This window comes from Triturus cristatus, chromosome 8 (assembly GCF_964204655.1).
Source record: "Triturus cristatus chromosome 8, aTriCri1.1, whole genome shotgun sequence".
NCBI classification, from domain to species: Eukaryota; Metazoa; Chordata; class Amphibia; order Caudata; family Salamandridae; genus Triturus; species Triturus cristatus.
The window spans coordinates 344,900,012-344,921,699 of record NC_140591.1 but is presented as its reverse complement, the minus strand read 5'-3'; the positions used below and the strand labels follow the sequence as shown (position 1 = coordinate 344,921,699).

Here is a 21,688-nt window from a genome sequence, read left to right as displayed (position 1 = left end):
CTCCTGTCCCTTTTGTGATGCCTCAGTGGGACTTGAATCTGGTTTTGACGTTCCTGATGTGCGCTCCCTTCGAGCCTCTTCACAATTGCCCTCTTCGTCTTCTAACTCTAAAGACTGCTTTTCTGGTAGCCATCACCTCGGCTAGACGGGTGAGTGAGCTCCAGGCTTTATCTTCAAAGCCTCCTTTTCTATCTGTTCATCCGGACAAGGTTGTCCTTCGGCCTCGTCCCTCCTTTCTTCCTAAAGTGGTGACTCCATTTCACCTTGGGCAGTCTGTCACCTTGCCCACCTTCTTTCCGCCTCCGCATCCTTCCAAAGAGGAAGAGAGGCTCCACCGTCTGGACCCAAAACGTGCGCTCTCCTTTTATCTGGACCGCACAAAACAGTTCCGGGTGGACGACCAGCTTTTTGTTGGGTACGTGGGCGCTAAGAAGGGGAAAGCTGTGCACAAACGAACCATCTCTCGGTGGGTCGTTTTGTGTATAAAAATCTGCTATTCCTTGGCTAAAAAGGACCCTCCTGTTGGGCTGCGCGCCCATTCTACTCGGGCCACGGCGGCTACTACTGCCTTGGGACGGGGAGTCCCTTTGCAGGACATCTGTCAGGCGGCGACGTGGGCTTCGCTACACACGTTTGCCAGGCATTATTGCCTTGACAGCCAAGTCCGGAGGGATGGCTTCTTTGGCCGTTCTGTCCTCCAGGACTTTCTGGTGTGATCTTGGTTCGCAGACCCACCACCGGGGATGGTATTGCTTGGGTATCTATTCTAAGGTGAGGAATCTAACTAACGTGTTTCTTTCAGATGAACAAGTTACTAACCTTCGGTAACGATGTATCTGTAAGAAACATTAGTTAGTTAGATTCCTCACCGACCCACCCATCCTCCCCGTTCTGCGAACTGACATCTAGGGTTAAGGTTGTCCTTTCAGGCCCCTAGATTTTATTTTTGGCACCAGTGTCGGTCTTTGCATGGCTCTGCGTTCCTGGCGCGGAAGGCTATGTACAAGAACTGACGTCAGCGCGCGAGGGCGGCGTCTAAGTACTCCGACGACGTCATCCCGGCGCACGACGCCGACGACGGACGCGGAGCCGCAGACGACGCCTAGCGACGCGCAAGGGGTATTGCTGACGAAAAATCTTCCGGATCCAGTCTGACGCCTGGGGATATTCTAAGGTGAGGAATCTAACTAACTAATGTTTCTTACAGATACATCGTTACCGAAGGTTAGTAACTTGTTCTTCATGCAGTTAACTGGGATAATGCCCTCCTGCATTCTCCTCGTCCCTTATGCAAGACTCCAAATGCGTCCATTACAGGAATGTTTAGTGCGTCAGTGGAACCAGGCTCAAGGTCAGCTAATAGATCTGGTGAGCTCATCTTCAAACCCATACCATCCGGGGCATATGGACCCCACAACGAAAACAATTCCACATAAACTACCTGGAATTGTTAGCAATTTTCCCGCCGCTAAACTTTTTTCAACCTCACCTCCCAAGTAAAGCTGTCCTGGTCCGTACAGACAACATGACCGCAATGTACTACATACAGAAACAGGGAGGAACACACTCTCCGCAGCTTTCAGACCTAGCTCAGAGCATATGGAGATGGGCTACTCTGCAAAACCTATATCTCCTTGCAGAACACCTCCCTGGGGTACACAATAAAATCGCAGATCTGCTAAGTTGTCAAACACAGCAGATCCACGAATGGGAACTTCATCCTCAAGTTCTTCTTCCATTCTTTCACATGTGGGGCCACCCAGAAATAGATCTGTTCGCCACACACCAGAAGGCAAAATTCCCAAACTTTGCGTCCAGGTATCCACACCCATTGTCCAAAGTCAAAGCGCTATGGATGAACTGGTCAGGAACATTTACTTACTCTTTTCCGCCTCTCCTACTCATTCCCTTAGTGGTTCGGAAACTCAAACAGCATTCCTTCACAATGATCCTAGTTGCTCCAACATAGGCCCGACAACCATGGCTCACAACCCCATTGGAACTTTTGGTCGTTCCTCATCAAAAACTACATCTCTGACCCAAGCTTCTCACTCAGAACCATAGAGAGATAAGACACCCAGATCCCAATCAACTCAACCTTACGGTCTGGCACCTGAGGTCTTATTTTGGCTACCTAAATCTTCCTCCAGACTGTATGAACATCATTAAAGAAGCTAGACGCCTTACCACCAGAGTATGCTATGCAGCAAAGTGGAAACGATTTGTCATTTATCGCACAAACAACAAATTTAATCCACTACATGCTTCTATCCAGAACATTATCTGCTACCTCTTGCATCTACAACAATGTAACCTACCATATACATCTATTAGGCTACATCTAGCTGCCATAGCAGCCTATCTCCAACACAGACATTTGTCTTTGTTTCGAGTGCCCGCTATCAAAGCTTTTATGGAAGGACTTGAAAGAATAATTCCACCCAGGGTCCAGCCCTCTCCAGTGTGGAACCTAAACATGGTCCTTACCAGTCTCATGGGTCCCCCTTTTGAACCTCTCCACAAATGCGAACTACAGTTCCTCACTTGGAAGGTAGCCTTTTTGGTTGCTATCACGTCTCTCAGGAGAGTTAGTGAACTCCAGGCATTAACCATACAAGAACCATTTTTGCAGATCCATCATAACCAAGTGGAACCCTAAATTCTTACCCAAAGTCATATCTGCCCAAAGTCATATCTGCTTTCCATCTCAACCAGTCTGTTGAACTCAAAGTATTTTTTCCTCAACCAGACTCCGTGGCAGAACGAGCTCTTCACACGTTAGAAGTTAAAAGAGCAATACTCTACTACATTGAAAGGACAAAATCCTTTAGAAAGACCAAACAACTCTTTTTGGCTTTCTTCCCACCTCATAAAGGCAATCCCATATCAAAGGCAGGATTTGCAAGATGGATTGTTAAATGCATCCAAATATGCTATTTCAAAGCCAAACGCACACTAACAATTCCCGCTAGAGCTCATTCCACATGCAAACTAGGGGCTTCTATGGCATTTTTAGAGAACATTTCCCTAGATGGCATCTGCAAAGCAGCAACTTGGGCTACACCACACACCTTCACAAAACACTATTGTGTAGATGTGCAGGCAAAACAACAAGCTAGTGTAGGCCAGGCTGTATTAAGAACACTTTTTCAAACCACTACAACAGATACAGATAGCCACCGCTAAGGAGGTAACTGCAGTACAGTCTATGCAAAAGTATACAATCTGCAGCTCATATGCCTCGAACGAAAAATGCTACTTACCAATATGCATTTCTTCTTGGCATGTAGCGCTGCAGATTCGTATACGCCCACCCGCCTCCCCGGATACCTCTATCTGTTCCAGTACTATCTTACTTAGATACATTACACATGAACATCTCTTTCTACTTCTTACTACTCCACCATAACCCTTCGTGGCAAAAACAATCTAAGGATGGAGTCGATACCCATGCCCACTGTCGTCCTAGGGAGGAGTCACCTACCTCATGACTACAAAGACTTCTTCCAAAACAAAAACAAAGTGCAAACATCCGAGCCCAACACCAGATGGCGATCTATGCAAAAGTATACAAATCTGTAACTCTACATGCCAAGAACATATGCATACTGGTAAGTAGCATTTTCCTTACTAGACTTAACGTTTGCTCCATGTATAATAAGAATCAGGCCCACATACAGGGTACACATGATCCCTGGCTTGCCTCTTAAGGGCATATTAACAAGCCCCAATTGCCACTACAATGTCACATATTTTCTGATGTTGTGGTGGCGATACGGGTTTCGCCTTATTTACAAGGCAGTGTTAAGCCACCTAAAGTGGCTTAACTCCACCTTGTAAATAAGGCACCCTTTCACGCTATTCGTAGGATGAAAGGTACGGGCAATGTGTGCTGCAGTGCGCATTCCACTGCAACACCCATTGATTTTGATGATGCCCCATATTTACAAGGGTTGGGTAAATATTGGGCAGCGCCATCATTAAGACCAGAGCAAAACATGGTCTTACCCTGGCAAAGAGGAGAAATGGTTAATTTCTCTTCGTTCTTGCTCTTTCCATGTGTGCTACGTTGTGCAGCACACATAGAAACAGCAAAACGCGATTGATTGTTTATGTGCAGTAAGGTGTCACTTCATGCACATAAACAATTATTTAAAAAAATGAAGTTTTGCAACTTCTATGTGTGCTCCGTTAAGCAGCACATACAGAAGTTACAAAATGCCATTTTTAGATTGCTTAAGTGCAGAAAGGGACACCTTCCTGCACATAAACAATCTTTACCTGCAACGCAGGGACCCTTGCACTATGGTGCAAGGGTGTCTGCATTGGTGATAGGCAGCTAAATTAGCGCCAGCGCATGGGGAAACGCAAAGCTGCACCGTATTTACAAGGATATCAGCATTTCAGAAGTGGCGGAGCGTGGCGTTAAGCCAAGGAGACTAACGCCGCGCTCTGCCACTTACTCGTAAATATGCCCCTATGTTCACTAATAGCATTGTCATCTGGGCAGGAGCAGTAATAATTCCCAGTTCATGTTTAAAAAGTATTTTCATAAATATATTACTAAAGCATGATGTGGTAGTGCACTGTCATTTACAGATAGCATTATTTCCATTGAAATGGCCACCAAACTTTCCCACTATCGTAGTTTTACTGATAATAGCGCATAAACAATGTTTGAAAATTGGGTTTCAGCAGAACTATTTAAAATTTGCTCATCACCAAGTAAAGTGTTCTAATTTGTTTTGATCCTGAACAAATATTTTTTTCACCACAGAATTACAAAAATGGGTCTTCATAACTAGTGAAATATATTTGAAATTCACTTAGCTATTTCAGTTTTGTGTTTGAAAAAGCCTGACATCTTACAGCCTTTAATTTCACATGCTTTGCACAGTTCATTTGTCACACAGCTTACTTTAAAAAAAATCCTCTAACTTCAGTCACATAAAGAAAAATAAATTTAAGGAAGACAAACTGACTTTTTACTTATAAGATAATAAGATTTAAAGGCATTTTTATTGCTCTTTCACTTTGTGAGCAATAAAGATGCCTTTAAATCTTGTTATCTTGTCACATTTACTTTTTGTTATGTGAATTAAATTAGAGTGTTTTCAGCTGGCCAGAAAGGGCGAGTAGTCCATAAAAATAGTTTGTCCAGATTGCCTTATATAGCTCCAGAGGAATTCTATCAAGGTCTGCCGCTTTTCCTGGGGCCATAGAGTGTAGGGCATTTAAAACTTCCTCGAATGTGATATCCCCTTCCAGCTCCTGCCTCGTCTCTTCATCAACCCCTCGTAGGTCCCCCGTGATTCTTTCAATCACATTACTAGAAAAAGGGCTAAGATTGTCATGCCTGTATAAATCCTGATTGAAGCTTTGAAAAACTTTAATAATGTCCTTGAAGCTTGTGACATACCATCCATCCTGCCCTTTAATACCAGGGTTTTTATTCCTGGCAAGCTTCTGCCTTGTGTTGAGCGCCAGCAGCTAACCCACAGACTCTCTGTACTCATAGCTCTCATTCTTATGCGCCTGAAATCCTGCAACGCTCCTCATACTATAATAACCAATGATTTCAGCTTTAGCAATCACTATTTTTTGCCGTAATGCCAATTCAGTCGCCTCTTGGTTCTGGCTTATTGCTAGAGTGTGCTCCTTTTCTAAAACCGCCAACCTTCCAATCAGACCGTTAATTTAATTCTCTTGCTGTTTCCTGGTATTTCCGACAAAGCTGATTATTTCACTAAGCTAGCCTTAAACCTATCACAAATCATGCCACGCGAGGTGCTATACTGGTTTGCATCAAAGTACTGTACCACCCATTGCCTAATGTATTGAACAAATAAATTATTAGAAAGTAATTTTCTATCAAATGTCCACTTGAACCGGGCCTCGGCTTCTGCTTGAATGGCCTTATCTATAATTAACGGGTTATGGTTGGACAGTAATTTAGGTAACTTCTAGATTCTCACTGAAGTAAGCATTGAGGAATAAACTAGGAAATAATCCAACCTGGCATACTTCTTATGAGGACATGAGAAGTATGCAAACCCTGGGTCAGTGAAGTTCTTGGCGGGCCACACATCGACTAAGTCATGGCTAGCTTTTGAAGCAGCCAAGGCCTTGTACTCTTGTGACTTCCTTCCAAGGTATTTATATGGCCCCACAGATTATTAACGGGTCTGGCCAGAATGCCAGCTCAACCTCTAGGTCATTGAATATCTTTGGGCCATCCTCGTTTGATCCGTTTATGGTACAAACTGTCAACCCCATGGGCAGCAAAACAATCGTCCATCTTCCCAATACTTGTTTTACAGAGCCAATGCTGTTTCTAATGTGAATAGCAACCTCCCTTATATTGGAGGTTTGAGTAGAGCACGCTGCCAAGGTGTAGCCTTTAATCATCAGGGTATCACGCTTCCCCACAAGATATGTGTTTCCTGTTTACAAATTATGTCGGCCCTTGAGATCTTAGAGCGTTGGCTACCCTTGCACGTTTAATCCTAGCAATTGAACCCCCCACTTTGATTGAGTATATATTTATCGTACCCATTCAATAAAGAAGGTTGCCATTCCTTGTATTCTCATATTCCTTTCCCAGTTGAATCCTCTCACATGCCTTATTTTGCTCTCTCTCCAATGTCCCCACCCTTTTTCCGTGCCCTACACCCAGTGAACCCCTCTCCCACCCCCAGCCCACCCCTCCCTAATCTTAACCTCCCCCATATACGGTGAGTCCCCCACCCCCTCTCGACCCACCCAGAACAGATAGGCTGCCAGACTGGGTTAGGTCTGTGGTAATGAGTGCTGCTCCCTGACCGCCATACCAATCATACTCTTCATGGCAGCAACCATGACAGCCGAAAGGAAAGAAAGATAAAAAGAAAGTGGAACCCCCGAAAGAGCAATAGAAAGAAAAAAGAAATCGGAGATAAAAAAGAATATCATATCCCTCACTAATCATTACCATGTCCCACACCAGCCCCTACCCTACTCGTATCTATTTAGGGTTTTGACCCCCACTCCTCTAAGTACTCCTTTGCCTTAATTTCAAAAATAAAGAACCGCATCTGATCCCCCTGAATCACTTTAAGGCGGGCAGAATTTAGCAGAAAAGCTTGTCGCCCCTTATCCTGAAATGGTTTAATCATCTGGCGAAGACGCCAATGTCTCAACTGTAAAATCACAAAAATCTGGCCTGACAAAAAAGAAAAAATCTCCCTCACTAGCTTTGCTTCTGGCCTGGCCTTCTCATAGATAGATTGTCAAAAGAGAAAGTTGCTGAAGTAGACAGGAATGGCACGGGGCTTCGTATCTGATCTGGCTGGTTGCTTTACGTTAAATGGCACCCGGTGGGCCCTCTGTACTTCCAGTGACCAGGTCAGCCTTCTAAGCCAGGATATACTTGTCCACCGTGTACGCCGGGCATCAGTGCCCTCCTTGCCCTCTGGGACTCCAAGAAACCAAAGATTATTGTGGCGCTGGTGGTTTTCATGGTCCTCCAGCTTCCACTGTATATCAACCAGCTGTGCCTCATGAGCCGTCTTCTGTGCTCGGGTGCCAGCCAGATCACTCCGAAGAGCCTCAGCTCTGGTTTCCAGATTAGACAGCCACTCCCCAAGTGCACTACATGTTTTCGCCACTTTCCTTACTGATCCTTGGAGATTTCGCATGGCTGTCTGTGACCGCCGACTGTCCTAGCGGGGTTCCTCACGGTGGGGTAGTACCCAAGGCTGGAGGTATTGGGGCAGGTTAATCTAGTGGGGGGGGTTGTTACAGTGCCAAGCGAAAGCTCCCTAGCTGAGAAATCCCATTTTAGATCTTTTTTATGCAGATTGGATCATCCTGAACTTCTAGGCTCTTTACGTGCTGTAGCCATCGGTTGAGCTTTACTCGTTCGTGTCTGATATGTTTCCATCCTCACTAGATTCAGTTAATAAGTCCCTCCCAGAGCCATACCCCGACAAAGAAGAGAAACAATCATTAGACTCCAAATCTTGCTCACTAAGAATTAAACCGGAAGATTGTGCCTTTAGCTGTAAGATATCCTGAGGGACCTGTAAGGCATTTGCCTCACTGACACCGTCAGCCCCCCTCCCCCCACCCGCCCTGGAGGCTGAACTCTACCCTGGCCTCTAGACATGGGTAGGTCCCACTCCCTGGATCACTGAATTGGTGGTGACTCCCTTCCGTCACTGTTGCGGCTGTCTTGGACATCCAGAATGAAGCTCCACGTCATCCTCTTAGAGGTTTGCGAGAAGGACGAATTCTCTTGCATTGGCTTTTTGTCCCCTCTCCTGGATTATCTTTGAATCCACAATACAGGGACGGTACACCTTAGGATACCCTTCTGACCGTCTCATCAATTTCAGAGTAGATTAGGTTTCTTTTTTTCCCTCGGTCCTGATGAAACGCCACTCATCCATTAGGAGAATATAGGCGTGAAACATGTCTACCTCTTAACCACCTTCACCTCTCTTCACACATCGAGCTGCTGCAGGTTTAATTCTCCTTGCCAGCCACGACTCTTGTAGTCTGTTTTTAGCCATAGCATCAGTGTCCAGCTATTAAAGGTTCTCAAGGACACTCATAGCTATTTTTAATACACTCACTTCACCACTCTACTCACTACACGTCTGCCCCACCACCTCATCACATAGGGCCTTCCAGCTTACCAACACAGAAGATCTCCAGCAAAGAGCCCCCCGCGGGGCCCGTTAGTCATTCCAGCGCCGGCCCAACAAGGAGCAGCCCTATGATGAATCATGACACCTCTCATGGTGTGTGAGGGCCCTTCCTGCTTATTATAGCTTCCCCCCTTCCTGTTCCTTCTCCAACCTGGTCTTCCGTTTCCCTTTGACCCACCCATCCCCTTCCTTAGGAACTGCATACCCTATTGTTTGACCTGAACTCCAGTCGAGCCAGACAAGTATACACAACGTCCTCCATCCACTACTTTCATAGGATAAGGAGAAGGTAAAATTACCGCTTCGCATACAGCCAACCCCCTTTGCTCGTTCTGGGCAGTCGCATCTTTTATGACACAGACCCCAATTGTCTTCTGTGGATTCTCCTCTTCCTGCGCCACTGCTTGTTCCTGGGCTTCTTCATGCTAGACTGGACCGGAAGAGGTAGAGCTCCCTCCTGTGGAAGCACGCATCAGCTCCAAAACAGAAGAGACAAGTGGCTGTTGCTGGAGCCTTTACCCTTTCTCTCTTTCACAGTCTCCATTCGGGTTGTACAGACCACTGCTGGAAGTTTCTGGCCGTTCCTCTTCCCCTGCCTTGCTGTTTTCGCCTGGCCTCAGCGGAGCTTCACCAGCATCCCGCAATTTGGTGGGGGGGGGCTGCTCCACGACGTTCTGTGTCTTTCCTCTTGGATTTCCCCTGCTGGGAATCTTCAGACCCATCTCCTGCTGAGAAAAAGGTTGCTGGCACCCTCTGCAGTTGCAGCGTTCCCCGCAGCTCGATCAGCAGCTGCCACAGTGCCCGGAGCAGTTCAACAATATGCAAAGGAACAACAAGGCAACCGGAGCTGCAATTAAAATAGAAGAATTAGCAGCAGTGCAGCAAGTTTAAGACCTGGCGTGATGATTGTTAAAAAATCAAATACAAGCACTAAAGTACAAATTTTGTTAAATGTATGGGCATGAAATTGAAAACGAGGAAAATTCAGCCCGTTATGAGCAGTAAAACTGCAGCACGTATCTGAGGCTGACAGGCTAAATACTTGTTTACTAAAAGCATGAACAGCAAGAAACATTCTGTCATTGGCAGTGTACTTAATAACATCCCCCACCCTCATTTCCTTACTCATGTAATCTTGGCCCAGAAAAAAGCATTGATTTTGAATTTCAGATAGTTTACAACCACATACACGTTGGACACAATCAGATGGTTCACACCCACATACCTGTTGGGCATAATCTGTCTTTATGTTCCATATAATAGAAGAGCCTGTTATTGTAGTCTGATGTACGCAGCTGGGTTGAATGGGTTCTCGTCAGCCCTCAGTTAAAGTAGCTGATGTGGTTCTGTGTGCATGGTCTTGGCATGATGCCCCTCTATGCGCTGTCACAAACCGTGTCCAAATTGTATATTTAGGCACTGTTGAATCTTTCAGAATAAACAGTTAGCAGAAAGTAACCTGATGTCCTTTTACTTATTCAATTTCAGCAAGACTGTGTTCTTTATACAGTAAGAATCAAAAAGACACCTAGTAATCAGCTTTTTATGAAACTTTATTCACAATTCAGTAACAGTTACTTAGAACAGATAACATCAGTTTAAATACTGTAATTGTATTCAAGCAAACTTGATTATCATGTTTCACAAAGACGTGACATAAAATAAACATGGATTCTATATTAAGCACTAGTGTTCAAAGCAAAATGATTAACATGTCCTCTAAAAAAGGGAACATCTGGAAGAAAAAACAGAAGCATGGCACTGGTTAAATGAAAGAACCTATTGAACCTGTACATAAAGCTGACATCAAGTTTGTATCATTAAAGACTGCTTTGTTGTTTGGTGTCTGCTGAAGAGTGCGATATCCACATATTCACCATCAAATTACCCTTTCTGTGCTTTGGGAAGACAGTGTAATGTTGCGGACCAATCCAAAATTCATCCTAAACGTGCCCTCTAACTTTCATCTCAATTAAAACATTATTCTCAGTGTGTTGTTTTGGAATCTTTTTACGAATAAAGAATCCTGCACTCCAGGGATGTCCGCAGATGCTTTAAATTCTACATTTGCCATATAGTTTTTCCTACAACTAGTCCATTTCGTTGTGGCCTATGGTCACCCATTGATAGGACTGTAGGAAGGTGAATATCTGACTATGGTTACCCCCAACTTTTTGCCTAGTGTCTAGCTGGTTTTTCGACTTAGTTGGCCTGAGATCCTGCCATTCAGGGTCTCAATTTGGGAAAAAGGGGGGTGGTGATGGACAGAGTTTCTGAATGATGCAGAATACTCTTACCAAGTCAAGAGATCATGGTTTTAATCCATCACCGTTTTTTAGCTCAGTGCACCATCCCAGCTCAGAACTAGGCTACATGCAAATTAGTCTGTACCTGTCCCAGTGCATGATGGGAACAGGGCAAACCAAACTACCAAGCCAATTCTTATACTGGGAAGGAAACAAGCTTCCGGGGACCGGTTTCTGGCATCACAGCCTTCGTCGGCCCGGCTTGCCTGAATCCTGATGGTGCAATGAGCAAGGGACTCACGTCTGAGCATACCCTCCCACACTGAGTGTGGATAAAATCGATTTGGGAAAAAGGGGGTGGTGATGGACAGAGTTTCTGAATGATGCAGAATACTCTTACCAAGTCAAGAGATCATGGTTAAAATCCATCACCGTTTTTTAGCTCACTGCACCATCCCAGCTCAGAACTAGGCTACATGCAAATTAGTCTGTACCTGTCCCAGTGCATGATGGGAACAGGGCAAACCAAACTACCAAGCCAATTCTTATACTGGGAAGGAAACAAGCTTCCGGGGACCGGTTTCTGGCATCACAGCCTTCGTCGGCCCGGCTTGCCTGAATCCTGATGGTGCAATGAGCAAGGGACTCACGTCTGAGCATACCCTCCCACATTGAGTGTGGATAAAATCGATTTGGGAAAAAGGGGGTGGTGATGGACAGAGTTTCTGAATGATGCAGAATACTCTTACCAAGTCAAGAGATCATGGTTTTAATCCATCACCGTTTTTTAGCTCACTGCACCATCCCAGCTCAGAACTAGGCTACATGCAAATTAGTCTGTACCTGTCCCAGTGCATGATGGGAACAGGGCAAACCAAACTACCAAGCCAATTCTTATACTGGGAAGGAAACAAGCTTCCGGGGACCGGTTTCTGGCATCACAGCCTTCGTCGGCCCGGCTTGCCTGAATCCTGATGGTGCAATGAGCAAGGGACTCACGTCTGAGCATACCCTCCCACACTGAGTGTGGATAAAATCGATTTGGGAAAAAGCGGGTGGTGATGGACAGAGTTTCTGAATGATGCAGAATACTCTTACCAAGTCAAGAGATCATGGTTTTAATCCATCACCGTTTTTTAGCTCACTGCACCATCCCAGCTCAGAACTAGGCTACATGCAAATTAGTCTGTACCTGTCCCAGTGCATGATGGGAACAGGGCAAACCAAACTACCAAGCCAATTCTTATACTGGGAAGGAAACAAGCTTCCGGGGACCGGTTTCTGGCATCACAGCCTTCGTCGGCCCGGCTTGCCTGAATCCTGATGGTGCAATGAGCAAGGGACTCACGTCTGAGCATACCCTCCCACACTGAGTGTGGATAAAATCGATTTGGGAAAAAAGGGGGTGGTGATGGACAGAGTTTCTGAATGATGCAGAATACTCTTACCAAGTCAAGAGATCATGGTTTTAATCCATCACCGTTTTTTAGCTCACTGCACCATCCCAGCTCAGAACTAGGCTACATGCAAATTAGTCTGTACCTGTCCCAGTGCATGATGGGAACAGGGCAAACCAAACTACCAAGCCAATTCTTATACTGGGAAGGAAACAAGCTTGTCGCCATAAGTTGGCAGGGTATGCTCAGACGTGAGTCCCTTGCTCACTTTGCCACTGGATTCAAGCAAGCCTGGCTGAAGACGGCTGAAATGCCAGAAACTGGTTCTAGGAAGCTTGTTTCCGGTCCAGGGAAGGCATGGCTTGGCAGTTCGGGCTGGACTGTTCCCATGAGGCACAGGGTCAGACTGATTTGCATATGGCCATGTCTGAACTGGGGTGGCAGAGTGGGCTAAAGAACGGTGATGGATCAAACCCAGATCTGTTGACTGGGTGTGAGTATTTGATTGGTTCTGATGCTCCGTCCATCACCACCCCCTTTTGTACCATTCAGGGTCTCAGGCTGTCTGCTCTCTCTTTAAAATGGACCCCATGTACCCTAGGTACGTACCCAATTGGTAAGGGTCACCTTATTGGACCCTGTACAGTGTACCCTAGGTACCCAGGACATAGGTGTACCCTAGGCCTCCCAGGGGCTGGCCAACTTCTCACAAGGACATGCACTTTTAAAGCAAGGGATAGTGAGATGAATGAAACTATTACTTTTTCTCACTCTAAGGCTTGTTGTCCATTGAAATCTATAGTTGCAGCCCATTCTACAATCGGTATTGCAGCCACAACATCACTTTATGCTGGAGTGTCTCTGTCATACATCTGCAGAAGGATGATGCTGTGAAGCTGCCACACTTTTACAGGACACAACTGCTTGGATACAGACACTGCATGAGATTAAGCTGTCTTAGCTAATATTTCTATAGAGTTGAGCCTCTTCCCGCTTGCAAATATTCTTAAAGCTGACGTATTGTGATAAGCATCTCACATGTGTAGATTGTTTGCTGAATACTGAGTGCTGCTCTAACTTAAGCTTGTGCATCTATGAAAGATTCAGCACTGGAGAAGATACAAGTTCTTTACGTGTAACTACAGTTCTCCAGTATTTGTATTTTGCATAGATTGACTTGCAACACATCTTCCTCTCTCAGCAGGGGCCAGGGGCCAGGAGCCTGGTTTCTCCCCAATGTTTTACATTAGTGCTGTAGAAATATGAGTATTTGAATCTTCAGGAGTAGTGTAGCATTCAGTGCACTCTCACCTCATTGGCTGGAGTTTGGATCTTTTCCAGTTTGGTGATTGTCCTTCTGAAGTGGCACTGCTCATATTTTATTTTTCTGTGCCATTCACCTGTACTGCTACTTGAATGTTACAATACGCCTCCCACCTCATCGACTTGGAATGATTAAACCATCAGAGTGTAAGACACTAACTCTAGAAAACTCTAGCTACATGTAAGTAACTTATTTATTCTACTGTACACCCACAAATGAATAGCATAATTGAAAAAGTTGTATTTTCAGAGTCTTAAAGTCTGGGACAGTATCTCGGTCGCAAAATCCACCACACCACCCAACATTAACACTCGATTGCAAATTGTTTGACTTCATGAGATTTAAATATTCTCTCAACAGGGCAAAATGATCATGCAGGACAAATTAGAGAAGGACAGAAATGATGCAAAGAATGCTGTTGAGGAATTTGTTTATGATTTTCGAGATAAACTTTCAGGACCATATGGGAAATTTGCTAGTGAAAAGGTATGTTTCTGCATCAATTGTTTCATTTTCCCTCCTACGCTTTTTATAATGTACACTCTGTTATGCTAGAAGTGTGATACATTAGATCCAAGTTAACGTATATATCTTTTAAATGTATTACACTCTATTTAAAAATTCTATTGCACATGGTGTCCTACTTCTTGTGCTTCCTCTGGTTTGTGAGAATTTGGATCTTGTCAGATAGGTTTTCTTACCTGTTCTCTATAACAGTATCTTTACTTGATATTGACACCTGGTGAGCGTACAGCTCAGCCCCAAGGGACAGCAGAGTGCACGCCTAGGGGAGGGACACTTGAAGGGCAGACAAATGTATTGTTCTTCTTTTTTCAGTTATTTTGTCAGGAATTGTAACTGTCATGACCTGAACATTCGGTTTGAATATCAGTTCATACTTTGGACCTATTACTCCTGTTGAGTTTTTTATACTGCCAGTAATGCAGAGTTACCATAGCAGGATTCTTGCACCTGTAACATAGATCAGTTTGCTTGTAATTTGCTTCTGAGCTGCTAAGATAAAAATCAATAAACATTGGTTAAAAAATAAAGAATCTTTACTTCATATTAATGAATACGAAAATATCAACAAGTTCACCTGAAACTTAACAAGAGAAAATATTGTATTTTACGCGCCTTTCTAATGACATTCTTTTTTTCTACTTTTTAAAGATGGCTTGTAAAATGTCAAAATTCATATTGCTTAGTCGGCAAGGCATTATCTATTTTAAAGATAAGTGGCCAGATAAAAATTACAATCTTGCTGAGAATGAAATTGCACAGTGCTTTAAAAAAAAAAATGTATTAACAGTTGGCAAAACCAAATCAGTTAACAATGACCAATATGCATTAGCAATGTACATTCAATTACAAGTATGGTATTGACAGTATAGCATAGTAAACAGCAAGATTCCACATCAGGTACGAATCCATGTATTAAGGCTGAAATCAGCAGGCCCACGCCATTGTCTACCAGAGCCTTCAAGAACATTGTACCCCCCTTGTACAGATAGCTGTACGGAGATGCTGACTAAGGGACAACATCACAGACCGATCTTACAGTGAATAAGGGCAGGGTGTGCCATTAGGTGTAACTTGTGAGATAGTGTTTTGCTCATTGTCTATAGTTAGGGTCTTATCTGTACGAAGGAGAAAGGAGGTGAAAGGCTCCCAAATATATCAGGGACGGACGTTCGGAGTCATTAAGTCCCCAATATGTCGAAAGTTGTTTGTGACAATAAACTATGTTCTTGATCCAATCTCTAATTTTCGGGGGCCAAGACCTACCCCAGTGAATGGCAATTCAGCGCTACGCCAGGATGAGTACTAGAGCGACCAGCTTATGGAACACACTTGTGGGGCGGGTCTGGGAATCAGCGTGGGGGTCTGTCCACCTCCGCCCCCACTTCTTCTACCTCCAAACCTTCCTAATCCGAGCTTTGTGGAGCACCCTACGCTGGTGGGTGGCAGGATCCGCCATCACCTCCCCCACTGGCACGCTATCACATCGGACAAGTGGGTGTTGCAGCTCATCCGCAAGCGTTACTCCCTTCCCTTTCAGTCCAGCGCTCCAGCCATGCCACCTCGGTACCACCGCATGTCGGGGGATCACTTGGCAACTCTCCAGCAGAAAGTTACGGCCCTCTTGGCAAAGGGGGTCATCGTGCGCATTCCTGGGCCGGAAGTAGGGAGTGGTTGTTATTCCCACTACTTTCTGGTCCCAAAGAAGGACAAAGGGCGTCTGCGTCCCATCTTGGATCTCCGGAACGTCAACTGCTTCCTCCGAAAGGAGAAGTTCAAAATGCTGACTCTGGCTCAGGTCTTGGCAGCCCTCGACCCTGGAAACTGGATGGTAGCGTTGGATTGCAGGACGCATATTTTCACATCCCCGTCCTGCCGGCCCACCAGCGTTACCTGCGGTTCACGGTAGGCCAGGAGCATTTTCAGTTTGCTGTGCTCCCCTTCGGCCTTACCAGCGCCCCTCGGGTGTTCACGAAGGTGATGGCGGTGGTCGCAGCTCACCTGTGCAGGTCAGGGGTGTCAGTCTTCCCTTTCCTCGATGACTGGTTGCTGAAGGCGGGCTCGCCCCAGGCAGTCGTCAGCCACCTTCAGACTACGGCCGACCTGAGTCCCTCTCAGAAGCTCCCCTTCATCGGAACGGTTCTGAATTTCGACACTGTTTTGGGTTTATCCTCCCGAGCTGCGAGTCCGGGATATTCAGGCTATGATTCTGATCTTTCAGCCTCTATCCCGGGTTTCAGTCAGGATGACCCTCCAGCTCCTGGGCCTGATGGCCTCCTGCATCCTGCTGGTGAAACATGCCAGGTGGCATATGCGGGCTCTGCAGTGGGACCTGAGGTTCCAGTGGGCGCAGCATCAGGGCAACCTGTCCAATCATGTCCATATCTCGGAGGGCACTGCACGGCAATTGCAGTGGTGGCTCACGAATCACGATTGGGTCAATGGCAGATCCCTCTCCCTTCCCCAACCGGAGCACATGGTGGTGACGGATGCGTCCCTCCTGGGATGGGGAGGCCCCTTGGGAGAGGCGGAGATCAGAGGACTCTGGTCTCCGGCGGAGTCCCGGCTCCATATCAACCTTTTGGAGCTTCGGGTGATCTGACTTACACTGAAGGCATTTCTTCCCTTTGTCCGGGGATGTGTGGTGCAGGTGTTCACGGACAACACCACCGCCATGTGGTATTGCAACAAACAGGGCGGGGTGGGGTCCTGGACCCTATGTCAGGAGGCTCTGCACCTCTGGACATGGCTGGAACATCAAGGCATTACCTTGGTGGTTCAACACCTGGCAGGGTCTCTGAACGCCAGGGCGGACGAACTCAGCCACCAGTGCTTGATGGATCACGAATGGCGTCTGAACTCGAACGTGGTGCAAGGTCTCTTTCAGCAGTGGGTAGAGCCTTGGTTAGATCTATTCGCCACCAAAGAGAACGTGCAATGTCATCAGTTCTGCGCTTTGGAATTTCCAAGCTGGAACTCGCTAGGCGCCGCTTTTCGTCGCAAGTGGAGTTGCTGTCTATTGTACGCCTTTCCGCCTATACCACTTCTGCCCAGAGTGTGGAAGAAGATTCGGCGCGACCGGGCCCAAGTCATCCTTGTGGCTCCGGATTGGACACGAAGATACTGGTATCCCGAGCTACTCAGCATGGCGATCGAACCTCCGATCCGACTGCTTCTTCGGGAGGATCTTCTGTCGCAGCAGCAGGGGGCGGTCCTCCACCCGAACCTGTCCAGCCTCCACCTCCATGCGTGGAGATTAAGTTGCGACAGTTGACAGGCTTTGATCTTCCTCCCGTAGTCTGTGATTTCATTCTGGCGGCCAGACGGCCCTCCAGTAAAACGGTATACGCCTGCAGGCGGAACAAGTTTGCAGCATGGTGCACAGCTAAGGCTTTGGATCCCCTTTCTGCCCCTCTTTCTGAATTCCTTTTGTTCCTTCTTTCTTTGGCCCAGCAGGGCTCTGCTCTGGGCACTATCAAAGGTTATCTTTCGGACATCTCTGCCTTTTTACGGCTTCCAGATCAGCCTTCTCTTTTAAGTCCCTGGTTGTTAACCGTTTCCTAAAAGGCATTATGCACACGTTTCCTCCCAAGCCGTTCATAATGCTTCAGTGGGTCTTTAACCTTGTCTTGACATATCTGATGTGCGCTCCCATCGAGCCCCTTCATACCTGTCCTTTGCGTCTTCTCACTCTCAAGATGGCCTTCCTGGTAGCTATCACCTCTAACAGAAGAGTGAGTGAGCTCCAGGCTCTTTCTTCTAAACCTCCTTTCCTTTCTGTTCATCCGAACAAGGTGGTTTTAAGAACCCGTCCTTCCTTCTTGCCCAAGGTTGTCACGCCCTTCCACATTGGGAAGACCATCACTTTGCCCACCTTCTTTCTGCCTCCGCATCCTTAGAAAGAGGAGAGGCTCCACCGTCTGGACCCAAAACGTGCGCTGTCGTTCTACCTGCAGCGCACACAACAGTTCTGGGTGGATGACCAGCTCTATGTTGGCTACGTGGGCGCCAAAAGAGGTCGGGCTGTGCACAAGCGGACCATCTCTCAGTGGGTCGGTCTCTGCATCAAGGCCTGTTACTTGTTGGCTAAGAAGGAGCCTCCTGCGGGGCTGCGTGCCCATTCTATTAGGGCAACTGCAGCCACTACTGCCTTGGGACGCGGCGTCCCCTTGCAGGACATTTGTCAGGCAGCTACGTGGGCCTCGCTGCACACGTTTACCAAGCATTACTGCCTTGACAGTCGGGTCCGGAGAGACGGCTTCTTTGGCCGTTCTGTTCTGGTGTAATCTTGTTTGCAGACCCACCACCGGGGTTGGTATTGCTGGGGTATCTATTCTATTCTAAGGAAAGGAATCTATCACCAACGTGTCTCTTTCAGATGCACAAGTTACTACTTGTGTAACGATATATCTGTAAGAGACATTAGTTGGTGATACATTTCTTACCGCCCCGCCCATCCTCCCCGTTCTGCGAACTGATTTCTCGGTTTAAGGTCAACCACTTTCAGGGCCCTAGTTTCATGGCACCAGTAGTCAGTTTCTTGCATGGCTCTGCGTTCCTGGCGCGGAAAGTCATGTCCGCGCGCATGGGTGGTGCCTAAGTAGTCTCCGTGATGTCATCTCGGCGCATACGACTCCAGTGACGGACGCGGAGCCGTACAACGCCACCTACTGACGCGCAAGGGTACTGCTAGCGAAAAAACTTTCCGGATCCAGCCTGACGCCTGGGGATATTCTAAGGTAAGGAATCTATCACTAACTAATGTCTCTTACAGATATATCGTTACACAAGTAGTAACTTGTGCAATTAGACATAAACAAAGAAAGAGCCGTCCAATGTTCGCATGCCCAAAGTCCTGATAAAATCTAAATAGAGAGCAAAATTATGCAACAACTAGCAAGAACAGCAAGAGAGTTTCAAGGAACCAGTCATTGTCACAGTCATTGAGCACAGAAGCAGGTCCTGGTCGGTTAGCAGCAGTCCGCCTCCCACGTCGCAGTCGAAAGAGTGGCGGATGGCCCATCCGCGAGAGCCACTGCCACAACGCAGGCCTCAGCCGCAACCCAGAGAGGCCGCAGCACTCCTGTACAGCCGGATTACGACCTCCTCTCAATCCCACGGAGCCACAGGTATCGGAAGGGCAGCTGCAGGGTACATTCTGAACAGTATTACACTCCTGAGAGGCACCATGGTGCACGGATGAATGTGGATTACTGGTTCAGCCGGCAGAGCTCCCTTACAGAGCGGCCATCTTGACCACACCCCTGCACTGTGCTTTTAAGCTCCCAATCTGGTCCAGCCGTCCCAGAAGACACTGCTCATGCAGGTGATTGGCCAGTCATTTATCTGCTCGATGAAGCTAGGAGAACTGAACACCATTTTTTTCAGGATTCTCTGTCAGATTTAAGTGTATTTAATTCAACATCTTTCAGTGTAACTTTTTTATTTTTATATTTTTATTTCATGGTCAAGCACAAAGAAAAAATTCACATGTCACAGTGATGCGTATTATCATTTACGTTACATGTTCAAATAATCACAATGTCATAACAGAACATCAGATTTCGCAGCATCCAAATATTACAGAATGGTATACAGATAAAAGAGGGTCTATCTAAAAGTCCAAGTATCTAGTATACTGGGCTATGGGAGAGGATCCTGTGCTGTGCGATTACATGGCCATTGCATGGTCATAATTAATCTTCAACATGCATAGAATCTAGAAATTTTACTAGTGGTACCCAGAAATTCCTTGGACGGGAAGCTTGTGGTAGCTCCTCTGCATATGTTTCCAACTGTGTTTTACAGTATACCAGATCTTCAACCCATTATTTACATTTTGGTGTAGCCCTACTACCCCAGTTCATTGCTAAACGCCTCTTTGCTAGCTGAAGTGCTATTGCGAGGAATTTACGTCTACAATCTAATTTGATCTTATACATGCCTAGTAAACACATTTGAGGTATATTAGGTATCATTTCTGCCAACATGGTAGTGAGTGTAGTAGTTACCTCTGCCCAGTAGGAGTGAAGTCACGGACACAACCAGGCCACATGTAAGAAGTCCGCAGCCAAAGCTCCGCATCTGTGGCATTTGTCATCATCCCTCAGCCCATATTTATGGAGTTGTGCAGGCGTGTAGTACACTTGATGTAGAAACTTAAAGTGTATTATGTTCAGATTGCAGTTAGAAGTTAGTATTTGCAGTTGTGTGCAACTGTAATCCCATTGCTCAGTAGTGATACTTACACCCAATGTGTCTTCCCATCTCGTTTTTGGTCTATCCTGAGCATTGAATTGTTCCCGTTGAGCCGCATTATACAGTTTCGTAACTGCGCCCTTTCGCGTTGGGGACATCAGCAGGATCTGCAGCGCGTTAAGTGTCAGTGGTTCATCTGGGAACGTAGGATTTAGAGCTTTGATTTCCGCTCGCAGTCTCATGTATGCAAAGGTTTTCAATGGGGTATGATGTGTACTTAGCGTGATATCATTATGCGATATAAATGTCCCATGTGGAAAAACATCCCCCATTTTACAAAATCTCATCTCATTTATTAACCGTTGCATTTTTGTTTCTTGTGTCACTGTGAGTTGTGGGTGATGGGTCAACTGGAGTGCTGGCACGTACGTAGGGAGTTTGCGCACGTGTTTAGCTAGCGTATGCCATGCTTTGGAGGTACAATTCGCCGGGTAGATCCCTGTGGGTGGAATGTGCCTTAGTGGCGATGAGATAAGCATGATAAGCGGAGTAGGGAGCAAGCCTTTATATTCCACTGCAATGTGTGGTATATGTCCATGTGGGTGTAACAAAAATGGGCATATTGGGCCTGCGCGCAGTAGTAGTAGAGTTGAAGGTCTGGAGCCCCAAAACCTCCTCGCATGTATGGCTTAGTGAGTTCTTTCCAGCCGACACGTGCATGCTTTCCCGCCCATGTCAGTCGAAGCAAGGCAGTACGGAGTTTGGCAAAGAGCACCTGCGGTATCCATATTGGTATATTCATAAATAAATAAAGAAACCTCGGTAACACTACCATTTTCTATATAGCTATTCTATCAGCGATTGATAGTGGGAGGTGAATCCATCTGTCAATCTGATCCTCTAGTTTAGTTAACACTTTTCCATAGTTCTCTCTCAGAACCAAGTCTGGGTCCCGGTGTATCCAGACCCCTAAGTATTTCACTGGGTCTGTGCGCCATTGTAGCGGATAATCAATCGTTGGTTGGGTTGTCCCTGGGGTGAGCGGGATCATCATTGATTTATCCCAGTTAATACAAAGACCTGAGAAATATTCGAATCCGATGCATTCTCGGATGAGTTTGTTGAGATTTTCATCTGGGTGTCTGGTGTAGAGGACCATATCATCGGCATAGAGAGAGATTGTTATGGGTCGTAAATGAAATTGTAAGGCTGTATCCGCATGTTTTTGCCGAATCTTACATGCAAGGGGTTCTAACGCCAATGTAAATAAGAGCGGAGACAACAGGCAACCCTGTCGCGTACCACGGCATA

The 21,688-nt window shown here is 46.2% G+C and overlaps 1 protein-coding gene across 1 annotated transcript in view; it reads left to right on the top strand.

Annotated features, from left to right (window-relative positions):
• Nucleotides 1-21,688, top strand: part of HSPH1 (heat shock protein family H (Hsp110) member 1) — a 702,844-nt gene that overhangs the window by 544,801 nt on the left and 136,355 nt on the right. The window contains exon 14 of the mRNA XM_085621665.1: nt 14,018-14,143. Within this exon, the coding sequence (XP_085477791.1) occupies nt 14,018-14,143 (126 nt within the window). The remainder of the gene's footprint in view (nt 1-14,017; nt 14,144-21,688) is intronic.